This window comes from Rhinoderma darwinii, chromosome 1 (genome assembly GCF_050947455.1).
Source record: "Rhinoderma darwinii isolate aRhiDar2 chromosome 1, aRhiDar2.hap1, whole genome shotgun sequence".
Taxonomy (NCBI): domain Eukaryota; kingdom Metazoa; phylum Chordata; class Amphibia; order Anura; family Rhinodermatidae; genus Rhinoderma; species Rhinoderma darwinii.
This window is the reverse complement of record NC_134687.1, coordinates 569,030,352-569,050,358: the sequence shown is the minus strand read 5'-3', so window position 1 is coordinate 569,050,358 and position 20,007 is coordinate 569,030,352. Positions and strand designations below refer to the sequence as shown.

Sequence of the window (20,007 nt, the reverse complement as noted above, 5' to 3'; positions counted from 1 at the left end):
CCCACAGACAGCGCAAGCAGGTGAGCGCCGAATCACGCTCCCCCCGCCCGGATAGAGCCAAGCGAGGTTGCGCTAAATCTCACTTGCACATGTACAGGACAGCTGATAGTTCATTAATAGGTTGTACGTAGCTAGAGGCCATTTTATTGCACATTGGAATATTAAAATTAGTGAGCACCCGATGCACGTTTCACCAGCATTCTGGCTTCTTCTAGGGGTGGGGGACCGCCATTACACTGCCCTATAAATAGGGTCAAAATGGATTGGCCACTCAGACAGTCAATCAGAAAGTCTAAAGCATAAGTTGATGTATAATTTATGTCAAGGCAGTGAGTAACTGAATTAACCAGTTCAGGAACGGCCTATTTTGCGCCTTCAGGAACAGACACCGTTTAGCCCTTTTTAGCACGTGTTAGTTAAACGGCTATAACTTTTTTATTTGTTGGGCTAACGACGTGATTTTTGCGACTTTTTTTCCGTAGACAATGCAGGTTTCTTTTTTTATACACACCTTTTTTGCTATTTTAGAATTTTATTCATAAAGTTTGAAAATAGTAAAAAAAAAATAATTTTTTTTTAAGTTTCAGCTATTTTTTTTTGGTAATAACATAGTTTTACCCTAAAATAGACCTTTTATTTGTGATCGTCATTGTCTACCGTGAATTTTAATATATTACATGTCTATATTAGGGTAATTGGGTCAGCGCTAGCGTTACAACAATGATTGGCGGGGGGGGGGGGGGGTTTTGGGGGGGGAACGTTTTTTTTTGGGGTGGGTACTTTATGTGTATCTATTATAAAAAATGTTTTTGCACTTTACTTTACTATTTTTTTATTACTATTGTCTGTCCCTCAAAGGTCAAAAAAGACCTCTGGGGAACTTTATACATTTTTTTTCTTTCTTTTACACCATCTTTTCCACTAACTGGAGCTGCACAGCAGTCCCAGTTACAGGGGAAATCAGCCCTCTCATAGTGACGATTGTCACTAATAGGGCTGTGCTGGGTCTAGTAAGACCCAGCAGCAGTCTGTCAGTAATGGCACCCGGCGATCATGTGACCAGTCACATGATCACCGGGAGGAATAGACAGCGCCGCTGCTGCTGTCTCTATTCCTATACACAGCGTTCATTGAGCGCTGTGTAAAAAGACATCGGAGAAGACAGAAGCAGCGAAAGCTGCTTCTATCCTCTCCTCAGGGTCCCCGGCAGTCACTGACAGCCGGAGACCCGACATTCAGCTGCCCGATCGCGCGGGCAGCAAGTTAAAACCCGAGCCGTAAAAAGTCTATGGCTCGGGTTTTAAGGACCCTGACCGCTGGCCGTAAAAACACAGCCAGCGGTCGGGAACCAGTTAAATAAGAGAATTATTCTATTTTAGAGTACCATGTTTAGGTCAAGGATCAAGTAACATTATATGCATATAGTAAGCGCTTATCAAAACCCATCATAAGAGTGTCCATTATTAATCAGAAGGGTTTTGTTCTTGAAATCAAACATAATTAGTCTCCATTGATAGAAGAAAGAAGTCACTAGAATAATTATCACCAGATTGTAAAGTACTTATTAAGTATAGAGAGGGGAAAGGATTGAACCAAATCGGTAAAGACATAACAATTCCCGGTGTCCGTACTCCATGAGAAGTTGGGTTTTGGCTATTTTCTTGGAGTCCAAATGGATTGACTGCGTTCAGATTAAAGATCCACTCACTCTCTTTTTTGAGGAGTGGCAGGTCCAAATTCCCCCTCCTAATACCCAAGCGTATTTGGCACAGGGCGCAGCCTTTCAGGGTAGTCCAATTTAAATCATGTTTGACTTTAACGGACTTGGCAAAACGGTGAGGGAACTACGTGTCCGTACAAGAGAACACATCAATTCAATTGTAAATTACAACAAAAACCAAAGTGACGGTCAGTCAAAAAAATAAACCATTTTGCCCCACTCCAATAGCCAGACATTTTGGACAGCAAATTGTGACTTTTGGGCCCTTTTTTACTTCTCTGGTGTAGAAAGGTTGATAAATTGCGCCCAAAGTCTGCATGTGATTTATCACTGCTCTTTGGACATAACTACTGTGGCAAGTCTTAGGTTTATTGCCAGCAGTACTACACAGAACTAGAAAACCCCCTGCATTGCATATCACCAGCACTGAGGCTCCTTCACCGACACTGCTCTCTGCTACCGCGTTATCATAAAACGAAAACCACTCCATTTACCCATTCAGTTCCTGCTGCATTTCAAGGCCTAAGAAGCTATAGGGTGGCTATAAAAGGGTAACTTGAAAAGCAGCAGGAACTGAATGGGTTAAGAAGCTGCCCGGGAGAACGGGACTCCGCATAAAACAATCCCTGGACTCATTACATTTATCAAACCCCAGTCCTCTCGCTCCAGTTCAGTAAAGTGCAGCGTCTGCTTGTAAATAGAGCATTTTTTTTTCTCTCTCCTGCTATGGGGACGGGGCCTGTAACGTTTTCATGATTCTGGGCAAATCCAGAATCCTGCCAACTTGAAATGGCAAATGAATCGAATTAACTTGATTAATCGCCCAGCCCTACGGTGGACAGTGACGTCAGGGGCGCTCTCTAGAAGCGGGATCTCCGGGACAGAGCGATCTGATACCGAGGATTCCGCTCCTAGTGGCGCTATCTACAGGGGGGCACTATTTACAGCAGGGATGGAGAGAGGTCGGGGGATTCCGTTCCTAGAGCGAGCTTAGATAGCGCTATCTGCAGGGAGTTTTGCGTGGCGCTATCTACAGTGGGTGGGTGAAGTCCGGGGCTCCTAAAACCCCAGCAGAGAAGCGCTGCACTCATTAACCCCCGCTCAAGGCCGTCAACGTTTATACATATTCCAACTGCACGGAGCATCGGCAGTTGGAATGTATATAGCCGTATGGAGGTTGTGAAGGGGTTAATTAGCAATTACTCAGGGTTTCAATTATTCTCCAATACATTTTGAAAAGGCTTATAAAAATGGGGGAAAATATAAATAAATCACCTAGTTCAGTAACTTGCCGGTCGAATGGGCAGCGTATTGCTCTGCCATGGAGAGGAAGACGTGTCAGGCAGTCATGGCAGACGGTGTGGCCGCACAGAAGTAAACGTGGTACTTTGTCCCCTTGCAATGTGAAGACGTCTTCACAAACACCACACTCCAGAACCTAAGAGATCCAGAAAACAATGGTTTACTAACAAAGAAATAGAAAATAGTGTCTAGGAGAGCTCAGGAGGCCAGAGCCACGGAGATGCAGAAGAAAGTCATAATACAAAGGAGGAATTTGGGACGGGGTCAGGGATCCCCCATTCGGGAGATAAGTGCGGGTCCCAGAGGCGAGACCCGGATCTGTGAGAAATTTATAGTATATCCTGTAGACATGCCATAAACGTCTAAGACGGAAACATCCCTTTAGATGTTATGCATAGGGTGTATTACAGATACTTGCTGCATGGATCGGAAATACAGTGTCCATAGCCTGCTATAAAGTCTATACTGTACACGAGAGCACACAAGGCTTTATTCTCAGAGATTCCAAATGAATCAATGTCTGCAGGAGGACCTTTGGTAACCACACGCTTTCTGGTGTCTGGACCGTGGCATTATATAGGGAGGTATGGTCTATCAATAGTTATACAGAGTGTTGATACTTCTCAGCAGTAAGATGCCAGAGAGCTACAGATATCCATAATCCAATCTCCTGTCCCTTCTAAGTTCAAGACCGGGTGGAGATCTGGATGTCACGACACGTGGCTGATTTATTCACATTATTAGAACTCCTCTGACGGTGAAGAATGGCAGGTATAACCCGGCCTTGTTAAAGACTAGGGACACCTTCGCACTCAGATTTATTTTTATCGTTCATTTGCTTCCTAAAAGCAAAATTAAGCAACTTTCTTAATAGTCTTCATTATAAACTTCCTATTATTTTGCGGTCTATGCAGCTCCTGTACATAACTGGCTGCGCTGCCGATTTCTTCAGACAATGGGCACGTTTAGCATGTACGTTGGGAGCTTTCATGATGTTCACGCTAAAACGTGACGTGACCAGGCCCTAACTCGGCTCTATCAGTCCAAGTCTGCTGACGGACTAACTTACCCCCCCCCCCCCTCCCAGACGATCGCACCTTGTGAAAGGAGCAAATGAGCGCCGATCAATAAGCCGTCCCGTTGATCGGCGCTCAGGCCGTGTAATACCAGTTTTAGAAATAGCAGCAGGGAGGGGGAGAAGGTTGTACACAACAGATCAGAGAATGGAGAGGGGGGGAAAGCCTCCAAGTTTTCCGGGAGGTCACCTGCGTCAACAGAGAGCACCGACACATTAAACAGGTAAGTGATGCTTCTTGGCCGCTTTTTTTGGTGATCCTTGACAACCCCTTTAAGTACAGTGCACCATGCTGGACAGGGCATCAGAGCTGTAAACAGGTCTATTCATCTGTATTAACATCCCCCATCCCAATCATTCACAGACTTAGCACTGGGGTTAACACGGAAGGGGAATGTCAATCACAGAGGAATAAGTGTGCTTATATCTCAGACAACACTGCTGCATCGCCCTGATGACTCCGGGTATGCCATCTATATATATAGCACGCACCATTATTAAACTTATTATGGTGAAAAGAAAATGGGCCACCTGATGATTAGAACAAGGACATGGTTGGAATAGTCCTACAGCGCTGGCAGATTGATGGACAAAAGCAGATAACAGGTTCCCTTTAAAAAGACTTCAACAAGTCAGAGGATGTGGATAGCGGGCATCCAGGCTCGGAGAACCCCCACTAATCACTAAGGGGCTACGGCAAGCGCTCTAGTTACCTTCCCTCCCTGGCCATAGACAGTATATTGCTGATACACAGGACTTCAAGGTGCACATTATTCACCTCTAGTGACCCTTTAAAGGGGGTACTCCTATCTATGAATAATATGGCATATCCTTGGTTACGCCATAACACTCTGAACAGTGGGGGGGGGGGGGGTCCAGCCACTGAGATCCCTAAAACAGAAAAGTGCCAGGTGGCCAGGAAGGGGGTCCTAGCAGTCACGTGGCACTACATGGGGCACATGCAGGCGGGGACACGATAATTCATCACCTCTAGACAAGAAGATGACAAAAGTTTTGTAAGTCAGTCTCAGAATACAACATGAAAGCTACATCCTATTTTCTCTAATACCAAAAACGGTGGAGGCGTCTGAAGTATTAATAATAGGAATGCCGAATGATATTTTTTTTTTTTTTTTTTTTTTTTTTAGAGAACTGCCTTGATAAATCTCCCTGAGCATGAATATAATGGCTTCTGTCCACTTTGGTCACCCAGCCCCCTTGCAGCAGACATCAGCTCATGGTACAAGTTGCGGTGTAACCAAAACACAGGTCCGCGATGACGTGTAGACTGCGCTCCAGGCCCCTCTCGTCGCAATACTGAAGAATCTAAGCCATTCCCTAGAAGCAGCTTTTAAGCCCTTCATCCATTTACATTCCATAGGTGTAGACTCACCTTCACTGTTCCTCCTGGACCAGTCCGGCTCTGCCTGCTGATGCCCTCCATCCTGCCAGCTGAGCTGTGCCTATTTACAGCTGCGGAAGCAGCGACGGCCATATTGGCAGGACAGACGATCAAAAGCAACAAGGGGTAGCGAAGCGTAGCCAGGGGTTAAAATAAATGTCAAGTTCAGAACTAACCTGGAAAATAATATACTTAATATTAAAATACATGAAATTTAATATTAGCGTCGTAATAAGTAAAAGATTCGGAGACTTTCTGAAAGTTAAAAGTGTAATTACAATAAATTAATTCCCCCCCATGCAGCTAATGGTTCAATCCGAATTCTGCCAGTAGTTGCATGAATCTATAAAGCTGACGGCACATCGCGGCAGCCATCTTTAGTATGGGTATTACAAACAACGTCAAATATTCAGGGGCTCGTAAGGCAGTTCAATGATCTGTCTAAATACATAACTGCTGTCTAATTTTATGTGGTTAACGCTATCATATAGAATTTGACGCAAATAAAATAACTATTGCAAGTCGTGCGACTTTCAAAGGACGATCATGTGACCTGAGCGACGCACGGGTGACGTCACTCACGAGAGTTCAAACTGCTTCTGCGCCGTCTGCAGAAGATTTTTGTTCCGGTAGGGGATCCGTAGATTCCGTCCTAGGAGTGAGTGCTGCACCTATAGACACCATGGACGTCAACCAGCCGAAACAGGACCACTTACTGGCCCTCAAAGGTACAGAGGTGGACCTAAGAACTTGGGTGGGCGGCGCAGGCTGTGGCCGGTTTCAATCTCGTGTCTACTTCCTGTAGTTGTCATCATGTGTCACCCTGCCATTTCTGGGTCAGAAAGTCTGTGTTCTAGGAACATGATCACGCAGTATCCATAGCAATTTAAAGTGGATTCCTGCTGTCATTTCCCTAGTGCAGGTTATAAAACGAATTCACAGGTTTATTTGTTCCGATGGACAGCCCCTTTAATTTTTGTCTGCACAAGTTTCCATAAATGAGACCCTCCTATAAGGAGCAACGCCCACCCTTTTCTGCAAATGTTTGATCGGACCAGTGGCAATCGGCTAATGGCTGGCGGCGCGCTATAGCGTAGTGGCTCACCTATTGCAGCGGCCCTTAGTGGGTTATTGCATTTAATGTATTTATGGAGGGTTCCATAAAATCTCAAATCACCTGTGATAGTTTTTATATATTTTTTTTATCCCTTATGTGCCAAAAAAAACACGTGGTGATATTGAATTGCTTTCTTTCTCCAAGGAGTTTTCACTCCTAAATCGCAAGATGCGAATCAAGCTCCTACAGGAATACATTGCATGGGATGTGATGGCATAAGTTCAATATTCACTTGTGTTTTATCACTGTGGAGCACAAGACTAAAAGAGAAGTCCTGAAGAGATTCCTTTAATTACTTCGTGTATAGGACTGAACTGCAATACCAGATGCAGCCTGAGGACAAGAGTGGCGCTGCTGATTCTGGGGGGAAAAAAAACAGCCTTTTTTATAGTTTCAAACAAACTGCTTTTGCCTACTTTGATCATGTGCCTGTGTCTGCACGGTGCAGCAGCAATTTGAATGTGCCGTAAAAATAGCCCACTAATGGCTGTCATAAAAAGTTGTATGTAGTCATTTACCCCTTGCGCCATCGGACGTCCATTTACAGCGTTGCAGCTATACACACAGTGTAAACTGCCGTAAACGTACGTCACCAGGGTGGTATGGGTGCGGGAGCTGCGCCTTTACCTGCATCATCGGCAGCGGGTGTTCGCTGTATATAACAGCTGACACTGCTGCAACAGTAGGGATCGGAGAGAACTCCAATCCCAGCTGTTTAACCCCTCAGATGCCATGGCCAATAGGGAAAGCGACCCCGCAAAAAAGCAAGCCATAACACCGCTTTATCGACGGAAAAATAAAAAAGCCGTTTTGGGGCGATACATAGGGAACTGTAACGATACCGGTTGTCTCGGTCATGCAAGTCGCATGACCAAGAGATGGATGTTTAATTCCCCTGGCGCCGCAGTCGCAGGTGCCGCTTTATGTTCTGGGTGACGCCGACGCCTCTGACATCCAATCAGGAGACCGCTAGAGCCATCACTCAGAGCAGATGGGGGAGGGGCTGGCAGCGTTCTCTAAGGAGCCTGAAGCCCTTGCATATCAAGGGGTCCGCCTCAGTTGCCCTTCAGAATTAAACAATGATTTCTTACAACTTGCATTACTGAGATAACAGGTGTCGTTCCAATATTTTCCCCCTCCTCTATATCGTCCTGTCATCAGTTTTGAGGACTCAAAACAGCTGACCGATTCCCTTTAGGGGTTAATGATTTAAGATTTGAGTTGTATATTTGGTCATCTAGTAGTTTGTATGTATTTTCTCTTTGTGGAGCACATTTCTTGTTCCACTCCCAGGGGGTATGAATTATAATTTAGTTTGCACAGGATTTTCCCATGAGGGACATTTATGACATATCCACGTGATCTGTCATAAATGTTTGTCCACCTCTGAGACCTGCGCCTATATCTAGAACGGGGCCCCCTAAACCCGTTCTACCTTCTTCTGCTCCCGCTGCCTCCCAGCCACTTATTGATTACATGGTCGGGAGTTCCGGAAACAGCGTAGCTCAGCTGTTTCCGTAACTCCCTTGGTAGTGAATGGCAGTTACGGAAGCAGCGCGTAGCACCCGAGCTATGCTGTTTCTGTAACTACCACTCAGTTCTTTGGAACTTACAGAAACCAGTTAGTTCAGCGAGCTACTCTGTTTCCTTCTTCACGGTCGAGAATCACACGCGTCAGCCGGAGCACAGAGAGGTAGAGCGGAGTTTAGGGGGCCTCCGTTCTAGAGATAGGTGGCGGGAGCCGCATCTATCTGACATTTATGACATATCCTGTGGATATGTCATAAATGTCCCTGATGGGCAAACCCCTTGAAGTCACGTTAAAAACCTGGGCATTAGTCCATTTTATTGTCGCTATTTCTACAGCAACTCAGAGGCAACCAAAAGTTATGTGGCCCTAGCAAAACAGCACACTAACTTAGGCCTCATGCACACGACCGTGGCCATGTGCACGGCCGTGATTATCGGGTCGGCCGGCAGCGCAGTGTCACCCAGGAGCCGCCCGCAAATCACGGGCCGTGCACTTGGCCGCTTGCATTATTTTCTATGAGCCTGGACCGCAAAACACGGCCGTAATAAGACATGTCCGTTCTTTTTGCGGTCCAGGCTCCTGGGCCATGCACGGACCGTGGAAACCACGTTCGTGTGCATGGGGCCGCAATTCACCCGTGCATTTTCGGGGGAATTGCGGCCACAAAAGCACGTTCGTGTGCATGGGGCCTAGCCCGGCAGCTGAGAGAGAGGAAACTAGGTTTCTACCCCTGAGGTAGCTTAGTTTATACCCCTAAAGGAGGCTTGGTTTCTCCTGGCGATACACATGGGGCTGGTCTTTGTTTTTTAAGTGTGCGCGCGCCTCTGCCTTGCTTGTATTTATTGCCTTATTCTTATGATGTTTTAGGTATGTGCCTTTTTGCATTGTATGTCACATTTGTTCACGATCTTATCCTATTTTAGGAATTGCCACATGTATTGAAGTGGGTTCCTTCATTAGGGCCATCCATGTGTCCGGCAGGACTGATCTAGTTTGGTGCTCTTGCGCACTTAACGCCGTATCTTATTAGGCTGGGTTCACACACCCTATTTACAGACGTAATTCGGGCGTTTTAACCTCGAATTGCGTCCGAAAATACGGCACCAAAGTGGCGGCAAACATCTGCCTATTCATTTCAATGGGCTTTACGATGTTCTGTGCCGACGGTCATTTTTTTTTACGCGCCGCTGTCAAAAGACGGCGCGTAAAAAAGTCGCCTGCGTCAAAGAAGTGCATGTCACTTTTTGAGACCTAATTGGAGCCGTTTTCCCTTGACTCCATGGAAAAACAGCTCCAATTACGTCCGTAATGGACGCAGTGAAAAGCGCCTGCACATGCCATTACGTCTGAAATTCCGGAGCTGTTTCTCCTGAAAACAGCTCCGTAATTTCAGACGTAACGGAGGCTGCAGTGTGAACATACCCTCAGGGATCACGGCTTGAGTTTTTCTATACAATGTTTTTAACTTTTGTCTTCTCCTTTTTGGTGTCCATAAAAACGTTACTTTGTTACTAATTTGTTTGCCCTACTTTCTCTGGTAGTTTTAGTTGTTTGTTCTAGGGCATAGACGTTGCACTCTGTAGGTAGGCGGTGTGCCTGCCCATTCTTGGTTTTTCATATGCAGCTCAGAGAGAGGTCTTGGATTGATGGGGGAAGTCCACCATAAGATGATCTTCTGACATGTCACAGGGATGTATTAGAAGTTATTGTTGGGGTTTCGTAAGCCTAAAACCCTGCCACTTCCCTAATGGTGGTAGTGACTAGGGATGTCACGATACCAGAATTTGGACTTCGATACCGATACTTTGTGTAGTATTGCGATTTTCCATACCAAGATGATACTTTGCCAACAGTAATAAAAAAACAAAACAAAAAAAGTTCTTCCGTTTTCTGATGTGAGGCACGGGGTGTGATGAATTTTGAATATGCCTCACATTAATAGTAATTAACCCCATCCTGTTCCTCCGTCATCATGGACAACATTGGGTTAATGTGTAAGGTACATGATGGGGTTAATTACTATACATGTGAGGCACATGGAGGTTAAATTCATCACACCTCGTGCCTCACCTTAATAAGTGAAAAGTTTTGTTTTTTTATAGCGTACACATCATAAATGACGCAACAAAATTGTTGTGCAGGTTATTACGGCCGCGCCAATACCGAGTATGTATATTTTATGTATTGAGACTTATTTTAAAATTATTATTATATTATTGTAATAAATGTGTATTTTTACTTTAATGTACTGGCATATATCTATATACTGATAGTACACAGGCAGTTGTTAGGACATGCCTACGTACAATTATTATAGTAATATATGTTAAAAAGTTATTTACATAAAGAAAATAATTTATTAAATGATCTCTTGGTATTACTGTTACATGGAAAACAAAAGAAGAAAATCGAGATTCGAATCGATAATCGCGCATAGTGTTGAAAAAAAGCCTAGAATTAGTTTTTGGGCAAAATCTCCTACTCCTACCTGCAGCAATGGCTTAGCAATAGGTGAACATTTGTCCAAATTAACGTTCATAAACAATGGTACATCTGTTTTTGTTTTTTTAGTCAGTATCTGATGGGCGACAGTGTAAATACTTGGGTCATATGTGCAGATCCTAATAGAGACTGACACCCAAGACTGTCCCCACCAGTTTGTCATCATGAACCTAATATCTTCTGCGGTTTCAGTGGAATATACTTTTTTTTTGTGCCACACACCACTTATTCAACTTTATTACTTTTCTTGTATAATTTATATTGAAATATATGTAATAATTGGAATATATATCCTGCCTTGGGAGTGCCATAGGTAAATTGATGCAGCCCTCTTATGAACTGATCCCAAAATGTACATCATCCCATCTATTTTATGCCGTGCTTCAGGTCCACATCACATGTGATAAGAGGACATGGAAGACAACGAGCTGCAGCTTCACAGAGGTCCCTGAGACATCCAATCAACATCTGTATTGATGGAACAAACAAACTTTCAAGAATTGTGAGTTTCCACAATATACCATAGTCTTACTATAGACAAGACATCTGCAATAATATCTCGGCTTGTGCACTAGGAGTGAGAACGTCTTCAGTGGATGTAGGTGGACACTGGCAATGGAAGTCATTTTGCATTACCGCCCTGCGCAAAATAACTCTGAGGATTTGCAGACGTTGGCAGCCGGCTCATTAAAGGAATTTCCACTCCAATTCTTGCCAAAATTTGTTCCATGGTTTCCATATCATTCGCCAACATTTACCCTTAAACCTCAAAAATGTCCTCCATTTATCTCAGGGCATCTGTCCTCCAAAGTAGATCATGACTCCTTTGATCCAGTCAATGTGGATCCCTTTATATTTTATGATCCCACACCGAATCTGTTAGAGTTTAAGCCAAATACAAGCCGTGGCGATGACAAGCAAGTGGCATCTACAGAACAGGAGAACATTGTGTGTCAAGCACCAAACGTCAGTAAAACTGCTAGCAAGGAGAACACACATGTGCGGTCATGGAGCGTTTGTACTCGAACTGTTGGGAGCAAAGATTTCATCGCTCCACCTTCTGAAGAACTGAAGTGCATCTTGGATAGACTCAAGTTGAATCTGTTCCATAGGGGAAGATGGACTATCTTGCCATCAGTTTGTGGTGATCGGAGTTTGGAAGAAGTCTGGGATAATTTGACCAGACTGACAAGACGCAACATCCTTCCAAGCTGTAACGCCACAGTGCGTCGAGACATCATGGAGATATGGATATTCTGTGACTTGCGCTATTGCGAGCATATTGGAAGATTAGTGAGATCAAAGTTAAAACTTTCTGGCAGAATTGACTTTTTTGTTCACAAACATGGGATCGTTTTAAGTATCTGATTTGTTTATTTTTATTTTATTTTAGTCTTTTTTTTTTTTTTTTTTTTTTTTTTTTTATATTTACAAGCTTTATACATGATCGGTGTAGTCTAAAATCTTATTTGGGGTAATTTATGAAACCTTTCACAAAGTCTTGCCTCATGCACACGACCGTATTTTTTCCCACCCGTAAATACGGGTCCGGTGTCACACGTATTCGACCCGTTTTGCACCAGTATTTACGAACCCGTGCCCGTAAATATGGGTCCGGTGTCACACGTATTCCACCCGTATTTACGGGCACGTTTTTGGCGGCAAAATAGCACTGCACTAATCGGCAGCCCCTTCTCTCTATCAGTGCAGGATAGAGAGAAGGGACAGCCCTTTCTGTAATAAAAGTTAAAGAAATTCATACTTACCCGGCCGTTGTCTTGGTGACGCGTCCCTCTCTTCACATCCAGCCCGACATCCCTGGATGACGCGCCAGTCCATGTGACCGCTGCAGCCTGTGATTGAGCTGTGATTGGCTGCAGCGGTCACATGGCCTGAAACGTCATCCAGGACGTCGGGCCGGATGTGGAGAGGGACGCGTCACCAAGGCAACGGGCGGGAGACCGGACTGGAGGAAGCAGGAAGTTCTCGGTAAGTATGAACGTCTTTTATTGTTATTTTTTACAGGTTTATACTGATCGGTAGTCACTGTCCAGGGTGCTGAAAGAGTTACTGCCGATCAGTTAACTCTTTCAGCTCCCTGGACAGTGACTATTTACTGACGTCGCTTAGCAACGCTGCCGTAATGACGGGTGCACACATGTAGCCACCCGTCATTACGAGAGCTCCATAGACTTCTATGGACTGTCCGTGCCGTTATTACGGCCTGAAATAGGACATGTTCTATCTTTTTCAACGGCACGGGCACCTTCCCGTGAGAAAACGGGAAGGCACCCGTCGCCAATAGAAGTCTATGAGCCCGTTATTAGGGGTCGTAATTACGACCCGTAATAACGGGAGTTTTTACGGTCGTGTGCATGAGGCCTAAAAGTGGATTTATTTCCCATATGAGCAGATTAAGAAACTTTGTATATTCTGTAGTGTACACGAGAAGTGATATTACAGATTTGACTGGTTGATGTGGTCAACAACTGCTTTTCTTTTTGCTAGGCTTCAATAAATTGAGCCCCAGTGGGCGTCGTGTATGAAAACTGTCTCTGTGAAGGTGTCTATTTTCCTAGTGAAGGAACTTTTGTTTCTATGGGCATTTAGGCTCTCTTCACATTTGCGTTAGCAGTCTCCGTCGGGGGAATTCAGTAATTTTTCCGTCAAAATGATGGAAAACTCGACACAATCCCTGACTGAAGCGAGGTCTGCCTCATGAAGGTTGTGGCACTGCTTCATGGCTACCGTCAGAAGTCCCAATAATGTCTAGTGGCAGTTAAAGGCTTCGGAACATTTTGAAATCGGTCTTGTGTATTATTACGCATAAGACTGAATTCACTTCTGGCGGGAGGACGCCACTGGCAGCTCAGTATGAGAGGTAAAATAAGAACATATGAGGAGGATCTAAAAAGAAAAATTAGGCACTGACACAATGACCCTAAAATTATTAGGAACTGCTTGGCTTTCTGCAACCACAAGAACCCAGGAGCACCATTCAAGGCCTAGAGGAGGATGATCCGAGATGAGCAGATTTAGTTCAATATAGTCTGAAGCTAGCACAATATATATGTATGTGTATGTATGTATATTTGTGTCTGTGTCTGTGTGTGTGTGTATATATATATATATATACGGTATATATCCGAAATTGACAAAGCTTCTGCTGTTAATGCTGACCCCAGTGTTTGCACTACATTGTGCCTATGCTGCTCGTTTGCGCCCAGGCCTTTCTTAAAGTGCCAGTGCGCATTGACAATCTTCCCCGTCAAATCTTAGAGACTCAGTGCCTACTTAAAGCAGCCTCACTGGTCACCTGGCACCTGAACACCTTTGGTATAATTTAGTTTGTTCCTGCAACGGTTCCGATCTGTAGCCTGCTATCAGTATGTATCCCGCTACTAGACACCAGTCTGTGTCCTGCCTGCCAGCAGTCTTGTCTTGCCACCTGCTACGTACCTGTGACCTACTGCCTGTTGGCAACCTGTATCCTGCTGCGAGCCTAAAGACCCATTACCTGCTATGAACTGTGACCTCAGATCTATACTTACCTGCCACAGTATCATCTGCCAGTGCCTGTACCCTCGGTGTACTTCACCGCTGTCTGCTGGGCCAACTGTTACTATACCGGGACCACCTTAAGAGGTAGCGACCTGGTAGTCTCCCCGCAGCGGAGTCCAGATCCCCTTACTGTGGTCAAAGGGTGAATACCTGGGAGGCTACTTGTACAACGCCCTCAGAAGGCGGCCCAAAGTCAAACCGGTTGAGTAGAATAGTGGGTCCACAACCTGCTGGTTATTACCCATGAGTGTGTATGCAGTTCTACAGCATCTGCTATAAATGCTGCGGTCAGTCCACAGTCTAGTGCATACGCTGCAGTCTGAACGCAGCATTAACAGCAGGAGGTTTATACATATACCATAAATAATCCTTGGATAAAAATACTGCCCAAAAATACTAAAAGGAGTATTTTTACTTCGCTAAAAAATATCCTGGCTTCCGTTATAAATGTAATCCATGACCCCAATCTGAACAGAGCCTACAAGCCCTATTTACACAGGCCAATGATCGGGCAAATGAGCGTCGTACGAACAAGCGCTCGCTTATTGCCTGATCGCATCTTTGACGCGACCAGAGAAATAATCGCTTGTTGGCAGCACATCTCCCTGTGTAAACAGAAGGGGATGTGCTGCTGCTAAGTTGAAAAATGTATGGGAACGAACGATCCCCATACTTGCAATCATTGCTCCATGTAAATGAAGCGAGCGCTGAGCGACATGCTGTAGTATTCTACTTTCACAGACTTTTGGCCTAATTGTAACATGTCCAGATTCCCAGAAATACGGTTTACTCTATCCTACAAGAGAATGCATATTTTCAACATGGAAATCCTTCCCGTCATTGCAGTAATCCTGCAGTGTCTGCACCATTTACGATCAGAGTTCCATATGAAAATGGAAGACCGCTGGTGTGTTTGAGGGATTATTGTCCTGTGCTCAAAAAAATTGATGTGGCTTTGCTGTAGCAATTTCCATAATGTCTCGTTTTATTTATTGAGTTGAATTGTGTTCGTAGCAATACATGTGAATTTTCAAATGCTTAAACTTTTTATTGGAATCCAATTTTGAAATGTTCTATATTTCATTCTAAAGATGTCACATGTGGTTTTATTGTACTATACAAAATACACCACAAAAGCCATTAGCATTTTGCAACATTTTCTTACATAAAAGGTATCACTATTTTTGTGAAGCTTCGTTTTTACTTCAGTTTTCTGTAAATTAAAGGAACACTCCGAGCAGAACTAATGCACAGCGTTATGCCTAGTACAGTGCCAGGGGACAGTGTATGACGCAGGGATACCAGAAAGACCATGAAAATACCAGTGTCATACACCACCCCCGCAGCCCATTCATAAGGAAAAGTATATTACAGTATGTATGTTTTATGGCATATAAGGAATATCAAGTTAGTAACAATAAATACCATACACACCTAAAGTGTCATAAACGTATTAAGTGTATACACTCACACACTTTATTTGGATATCATAGTATATGGCCGGCGAGGCAGAGGGAGCAGTAAAAGGAGGAACGGGGCTTAGAGGGCCCCATTTTAGAGATAGTTGTGGCTCCCAGATGTGGGACCCGCATCTATTTGACATTTATGACATATCCTGTGGATATAAAAAGGAGATTTTGACAAAGACCCTTCACTCACTATGGGTCGAAATGTTGCTTGTCGTTTGTGGATGTCTTGACAATAAAACCACTTTGATGATTTGAAGACGTGTGCTGTTGTCCTACTACTTCTTTGGATATCCTGTGGATATGTCATAAATGTCTCTCATGGGAAAACCCCTTTAATGATGACCTTATTGTCTTATTTAGGCCACACCCCTTTTTACATGCCACACCTCCTATTTCTATTTAAGAAAAAAATATATGAATTGATGTAATTTTAGGTTAAAATGTGTGTGTGTGTGTGTGTGTGTATATAATATATGTGTGTGTGTGTATATATTATATACATACATTTTTTTTTTATTTGGTATTATGTAAGATTAGTGTTTACATTGACCACCAGATGTCACCACAATATGCAAACGAAACACACACAGAAAACCATTTTATAGCCTACAATTTTTTTCATCTCCTCACTAGTAAATTGTTAAAAGGGTGTTCCAATCTTAAACTTGCTTGGATCTGTCCGTAACTTCCAAAGACTTCAAAGAAGAGGGCCGCGTGCAAGCACAGCCAGCTTTCTATTGAACTGTATGGAGATTGTGGTGAACTAGGGTCCTGTAGATATGCCATAAATACTTGAGACGGGAATACCCCTTCAACGTACTGTCTGAGAAAAAAATCTCAGATTGTCAGACTTTCTGGACCGTCAGATTTTGGATTAAAGGGGTTTTCCCATCAGGGACACTTATGACATATCCACAGGATGTCAGATGCAGGCCCCACCTCTTGGAGCCGCTCTTATCTCTAGAACAGGGCCCCCATAACTCCGTTCTGCCTATTTGTGTTCCCGCTGAGACTTAGAAGTTCCGACCATGTAAGTAGAAAACCGTGTAGCACGCTGAGCTACGCTGTTTACGTAACTCCCATAGAAGTGAATGGCCATTACGGAAACAGCAGGGTTTAGGGGCCCATTCTAAAGATATATGCTGGTCCCAGAAGTGAGACCCGCATCTGACGTTTATGGCATATCCTGATGGGAAAACCCCTTTAAGTCTACAGCTCCATGATGACTTTTTGTCTTACAACAGACCTAGTAGAATCGCATGTTACTGCAACCTCAATGTTTTGCTATGCGAGGTGTCTGTTGCACGACCAAAAGTTACTGTGTAGCCCTAGCCAAAATACATTTTGACAGTACTTACAATGTCTAAACAGATATGACTTTTACTAGGGCTGGGCCATTATGACCTAAATCAAAATCGCGATTAAAGGTGTTTTCCCATTAGGGACATCTATGACATATCCACAGGATATGCCATAAATGTCAGATAGATGTGGGTCCCAACTCTGGGACTTGCACCTATCGCTAGAACGGGGCCCCCTAAACCCTGTTCTACACCTCTGTGCTTCGGCTGACTTGTGTTTCTCCCGACCATGAAGAAGAAAACCGCGTAGCTCGCTGATTTACGCTTTTTCGGTAACTGCCATTCACTACTACGGGAGTTACGGAAACCGCATAGCTCAGCGAGCTACTCTGTTTTCGTAACTCCCGACCATATATAGTCAGGAAGTAGCCAGCGAGGCGGAGGGAGCAGTAAAAAGGGGAACGGGGCTTAGAGGGCCCCATTCTAGAGATGGGTGCGGGACCCGCATCTACCTGACATTTATGGCATATCCTGTGGATATGTCATAAATGTCCCTAATGGGAAAACCCCTTTAATAAATGATTATTAGGCCACACCCCTTTTTGCCTGCCACGCCACCTATTTTCATCCTACGTCATTGAATTATTATTTATCCCGTTAGCCTGCTGTATATTACTGTATATCCCCTGCTCTACCATTAAGATGCAGATACAGTTTAAACTGGGAAAAAATCATTGATAAAATCGAAATGCACAAGATGATGTCCGTTAATTGCGCTGAATTTCGGTTTTGGTTTTTTTTTCCGATTTAATTGCCTAGCCCTAACATTTACTATTTATTATTCCAAATGTCGGGAACATATCATACCGGTCATGATTAATAAAGACCGCACGTGTTCATTAGCTGAACAACGCACTGTAATATATTACAAATATATTACATATATTACATATATTTGTGTTTAGTGCCATTTGGGCTGCTAAATGGCAAAATCCAACTAGAGCTCAGTGGAATTATGAATTGAAATAAAATAGGGTTTAATCTATGAATAATTTGACAACTGGGTGTTACCATTCCCCTTGTCTAACAATGTCCAATCAGAGCTGACAGTGAGACTGTGTAGGGACACATCCCATTGACTAGAGGAATAGTAACACCCAGTTGTCAATTTATTCATACATTTATGGGCGTAATAACGGAGGAACGGCACAACGCAGAGTTCTAAGAAATGGTGCTCCAAAATTGTTATTACATGGGGAAATTATTTACTAAAACTTAAAGGACCCCTGTTCATGAGGAGTATTTTTTGTGTCAATCACTAGTGCCGCCAACTATGTCTTCCTTTATTCCCTGTAATAATAGAAAAAAGGGCACAAAGTATGGCTCACCTTTTAGAGGCAATAGCGTGTAGTAGTTCTTTAGGGTGCCTGCTGTTTTCTTGACGTAGTCCGGTGGGAAAATGCCAAAATAAAGTATAAAAATGTGTTCACACGGAAGAATTTTTTCGGCGGATTCATTTCAATGGAAGTGGGATGCTTCTTTTTCCCGCTAGCTGATTTTTTTCAGCTAGCGGACAAAGGGGTCTAGCCCGATCTTCGGGCAGTTTCCGCCCAAACCTCCCATTGAAGTGAATGGGAATCTCCCTGCTGACAACTGGAATAATTCTGCTGCAGGACCCGCCAAGCAAAATCCGCCGTGTGAACACAGCCTTATAGTAGCGCTGCCATCAAATGAACAGTTATGAAAAACCTGGTAGTAGGTTAAACAAATCGCTTTATTTGGGACATGTTTCAAATTCCACAACAAAATTGTATTGGGCTATGTTCACATCTGCGTCAGGGCTTCCTTCCGTCGGAACAGAGCCCTGGCACAAACTGAAACCAAAGGTTTCCGTTTCCATCACTATTGATTTCAATAGTGACGGATCCGGTGCCAATGGTTTGTTTGTCTTCATTGTGCAAGGGTTCTGTCATTTTGACGGGATTAATACCGTAGTCGACTGCGCTATTGATTCCGTCAAAACGACAGAACCCTTGTGCAACAGCGCTAAACTGTAACAATTCACACCGGATCCATCTCCATTGAAATCACTGGTAATGGAAACGGAAACGTCTGGTTTCAGTTTGTGTCAGTCAGGGCTCTGTTCCGACGGAGAACTCAGACGGAATGTCGGAACGGAGCCCTGATGCAGATGTGAACATAGCCTTACCTAGGACTTGGCTATGCACAGCTTTTCGTTTAATGGCAGCGCTACTATAAGAGCGCATTATTTTCCTTTTTTTTCCCCTGCGTTTTCCCTTATCCACAAGCGTTTATAGCCAAAAGCTAAAGAAATAACCAGTTTACATACAAGATTACTAATTCTCATCGGCTCCACGTCTCAGTTATCGGTTCCTGTGTGCGCATGCATACTGTATGATGAATGGGACGACCATTGAAGGTTTCAACTTCAAAGCATATCTGTTTTTGTCTGTACATAAGTTTGCTTTCTTGTGAGGTTTTCCGAATATATACATTGCAGCAAGTTACAAGTACCATGTTCTATAAAGTACTGTGGGAATTTTTTTTGTATCCCGTCCCAGCTGTGTGGCAAGGTCCCAACTGATGGTGCCGATAATGGTTCTGAGTCGGATGTGGGCTGTGTGGATTTTTGTACATGATACATCAAACCTAGAGGAGTAAATGGTCTTCTTTTTCTTTCTTTTTAGTCATGCGTCTTACGAAACCAACCTTGTTCACCAATATCCCAGTGACCTGTGAGGAGCGAGACCTTCCAGGTAATTATTGCTTTGCATAAGTAATGATGTTTTCACCGTGGTCAATGCCTTTTATAGGGTTTATCTGAGTCTGTATATATAAATGGTAGATTAAATTAGCAATTTATATTCTCACACTTTTTTCTGCCTTAATTCTATCCCAAAGAGAAATAAGACAACCGAGACAGCGCTATTTGTGTACATATGGACAGCGCTGCTTGTAGACCTGGTCCACTGTGCTGTATGTAGAGAAATAGCATTGCCATCCTTA

General features: G+C 43.8%; 2 protein-coding genes across 7 annotated transcripts in view; one reads left to right on the top strand and one right to left on the bottom strand.

Moving 5' to 3' along the window:
- The window catches only part of TRIM23 (tripartite motif containing 23), a 41,737-nt gene extending 36,135 nt beyond the window's left edge, over positions 1-5,602 (bottom strand). For both annotated transcript variants that reach the window (XM_075839064.1, XM_075839075.1), the window contains exons 1-2: positions 5,491-5,602; positions 2,996-3,158 (exon numbers count right to left, since the gene is read on the bottom strand). In XM_075839064.1, coding sequence (XP_075695179.1) covers positions 2,996-3,158; positions 5,491-5,592 — 265 coding nt within the window. In that variant the 5' untranslated portion in view covers positions 5,593-5,602. The remainder of the gene's footprint in view (positions 1-2,995; positions 3,159-5,490) is intronic.
- A 327-nt stretch (positions 5,603-5,929) lies between these two features.
- Positions 5,930-20,007, top strand: part of LOC142661608 (trafficking protein particle complex subunit 13) — a 34,027-nt gene continuing 19,949 nt past the window's right edge. The window contains exons 1-4 of one of the 5 annotated variants that reach the window (XM_075839057.1): positions 5,930-6,227; positions 11,037-11,151; positions 11,225-12,009; positions 19,689-19,757. In XM_075839057.1, the coding sequence (XP_075695172.1) occupies positions 11,126-11,151; positions 11,225-12,009; positions 19,689-19,757 (880 nt within the window). In that variant the 5' untranslated portion in view covers positions 5,930-6,227; positions 11,037-11,125. The remainder of the gene's footprint in view (positions 6,228-11,036; positions 11,152-11,224; positions 12,010-19,688; positions 19,758-20,007) is intronic. The other 4 variants (XM_075839038.1, XM_075839050.1, XM_075839030.1 and 1 more) reach the window with 4 other exon arrangements.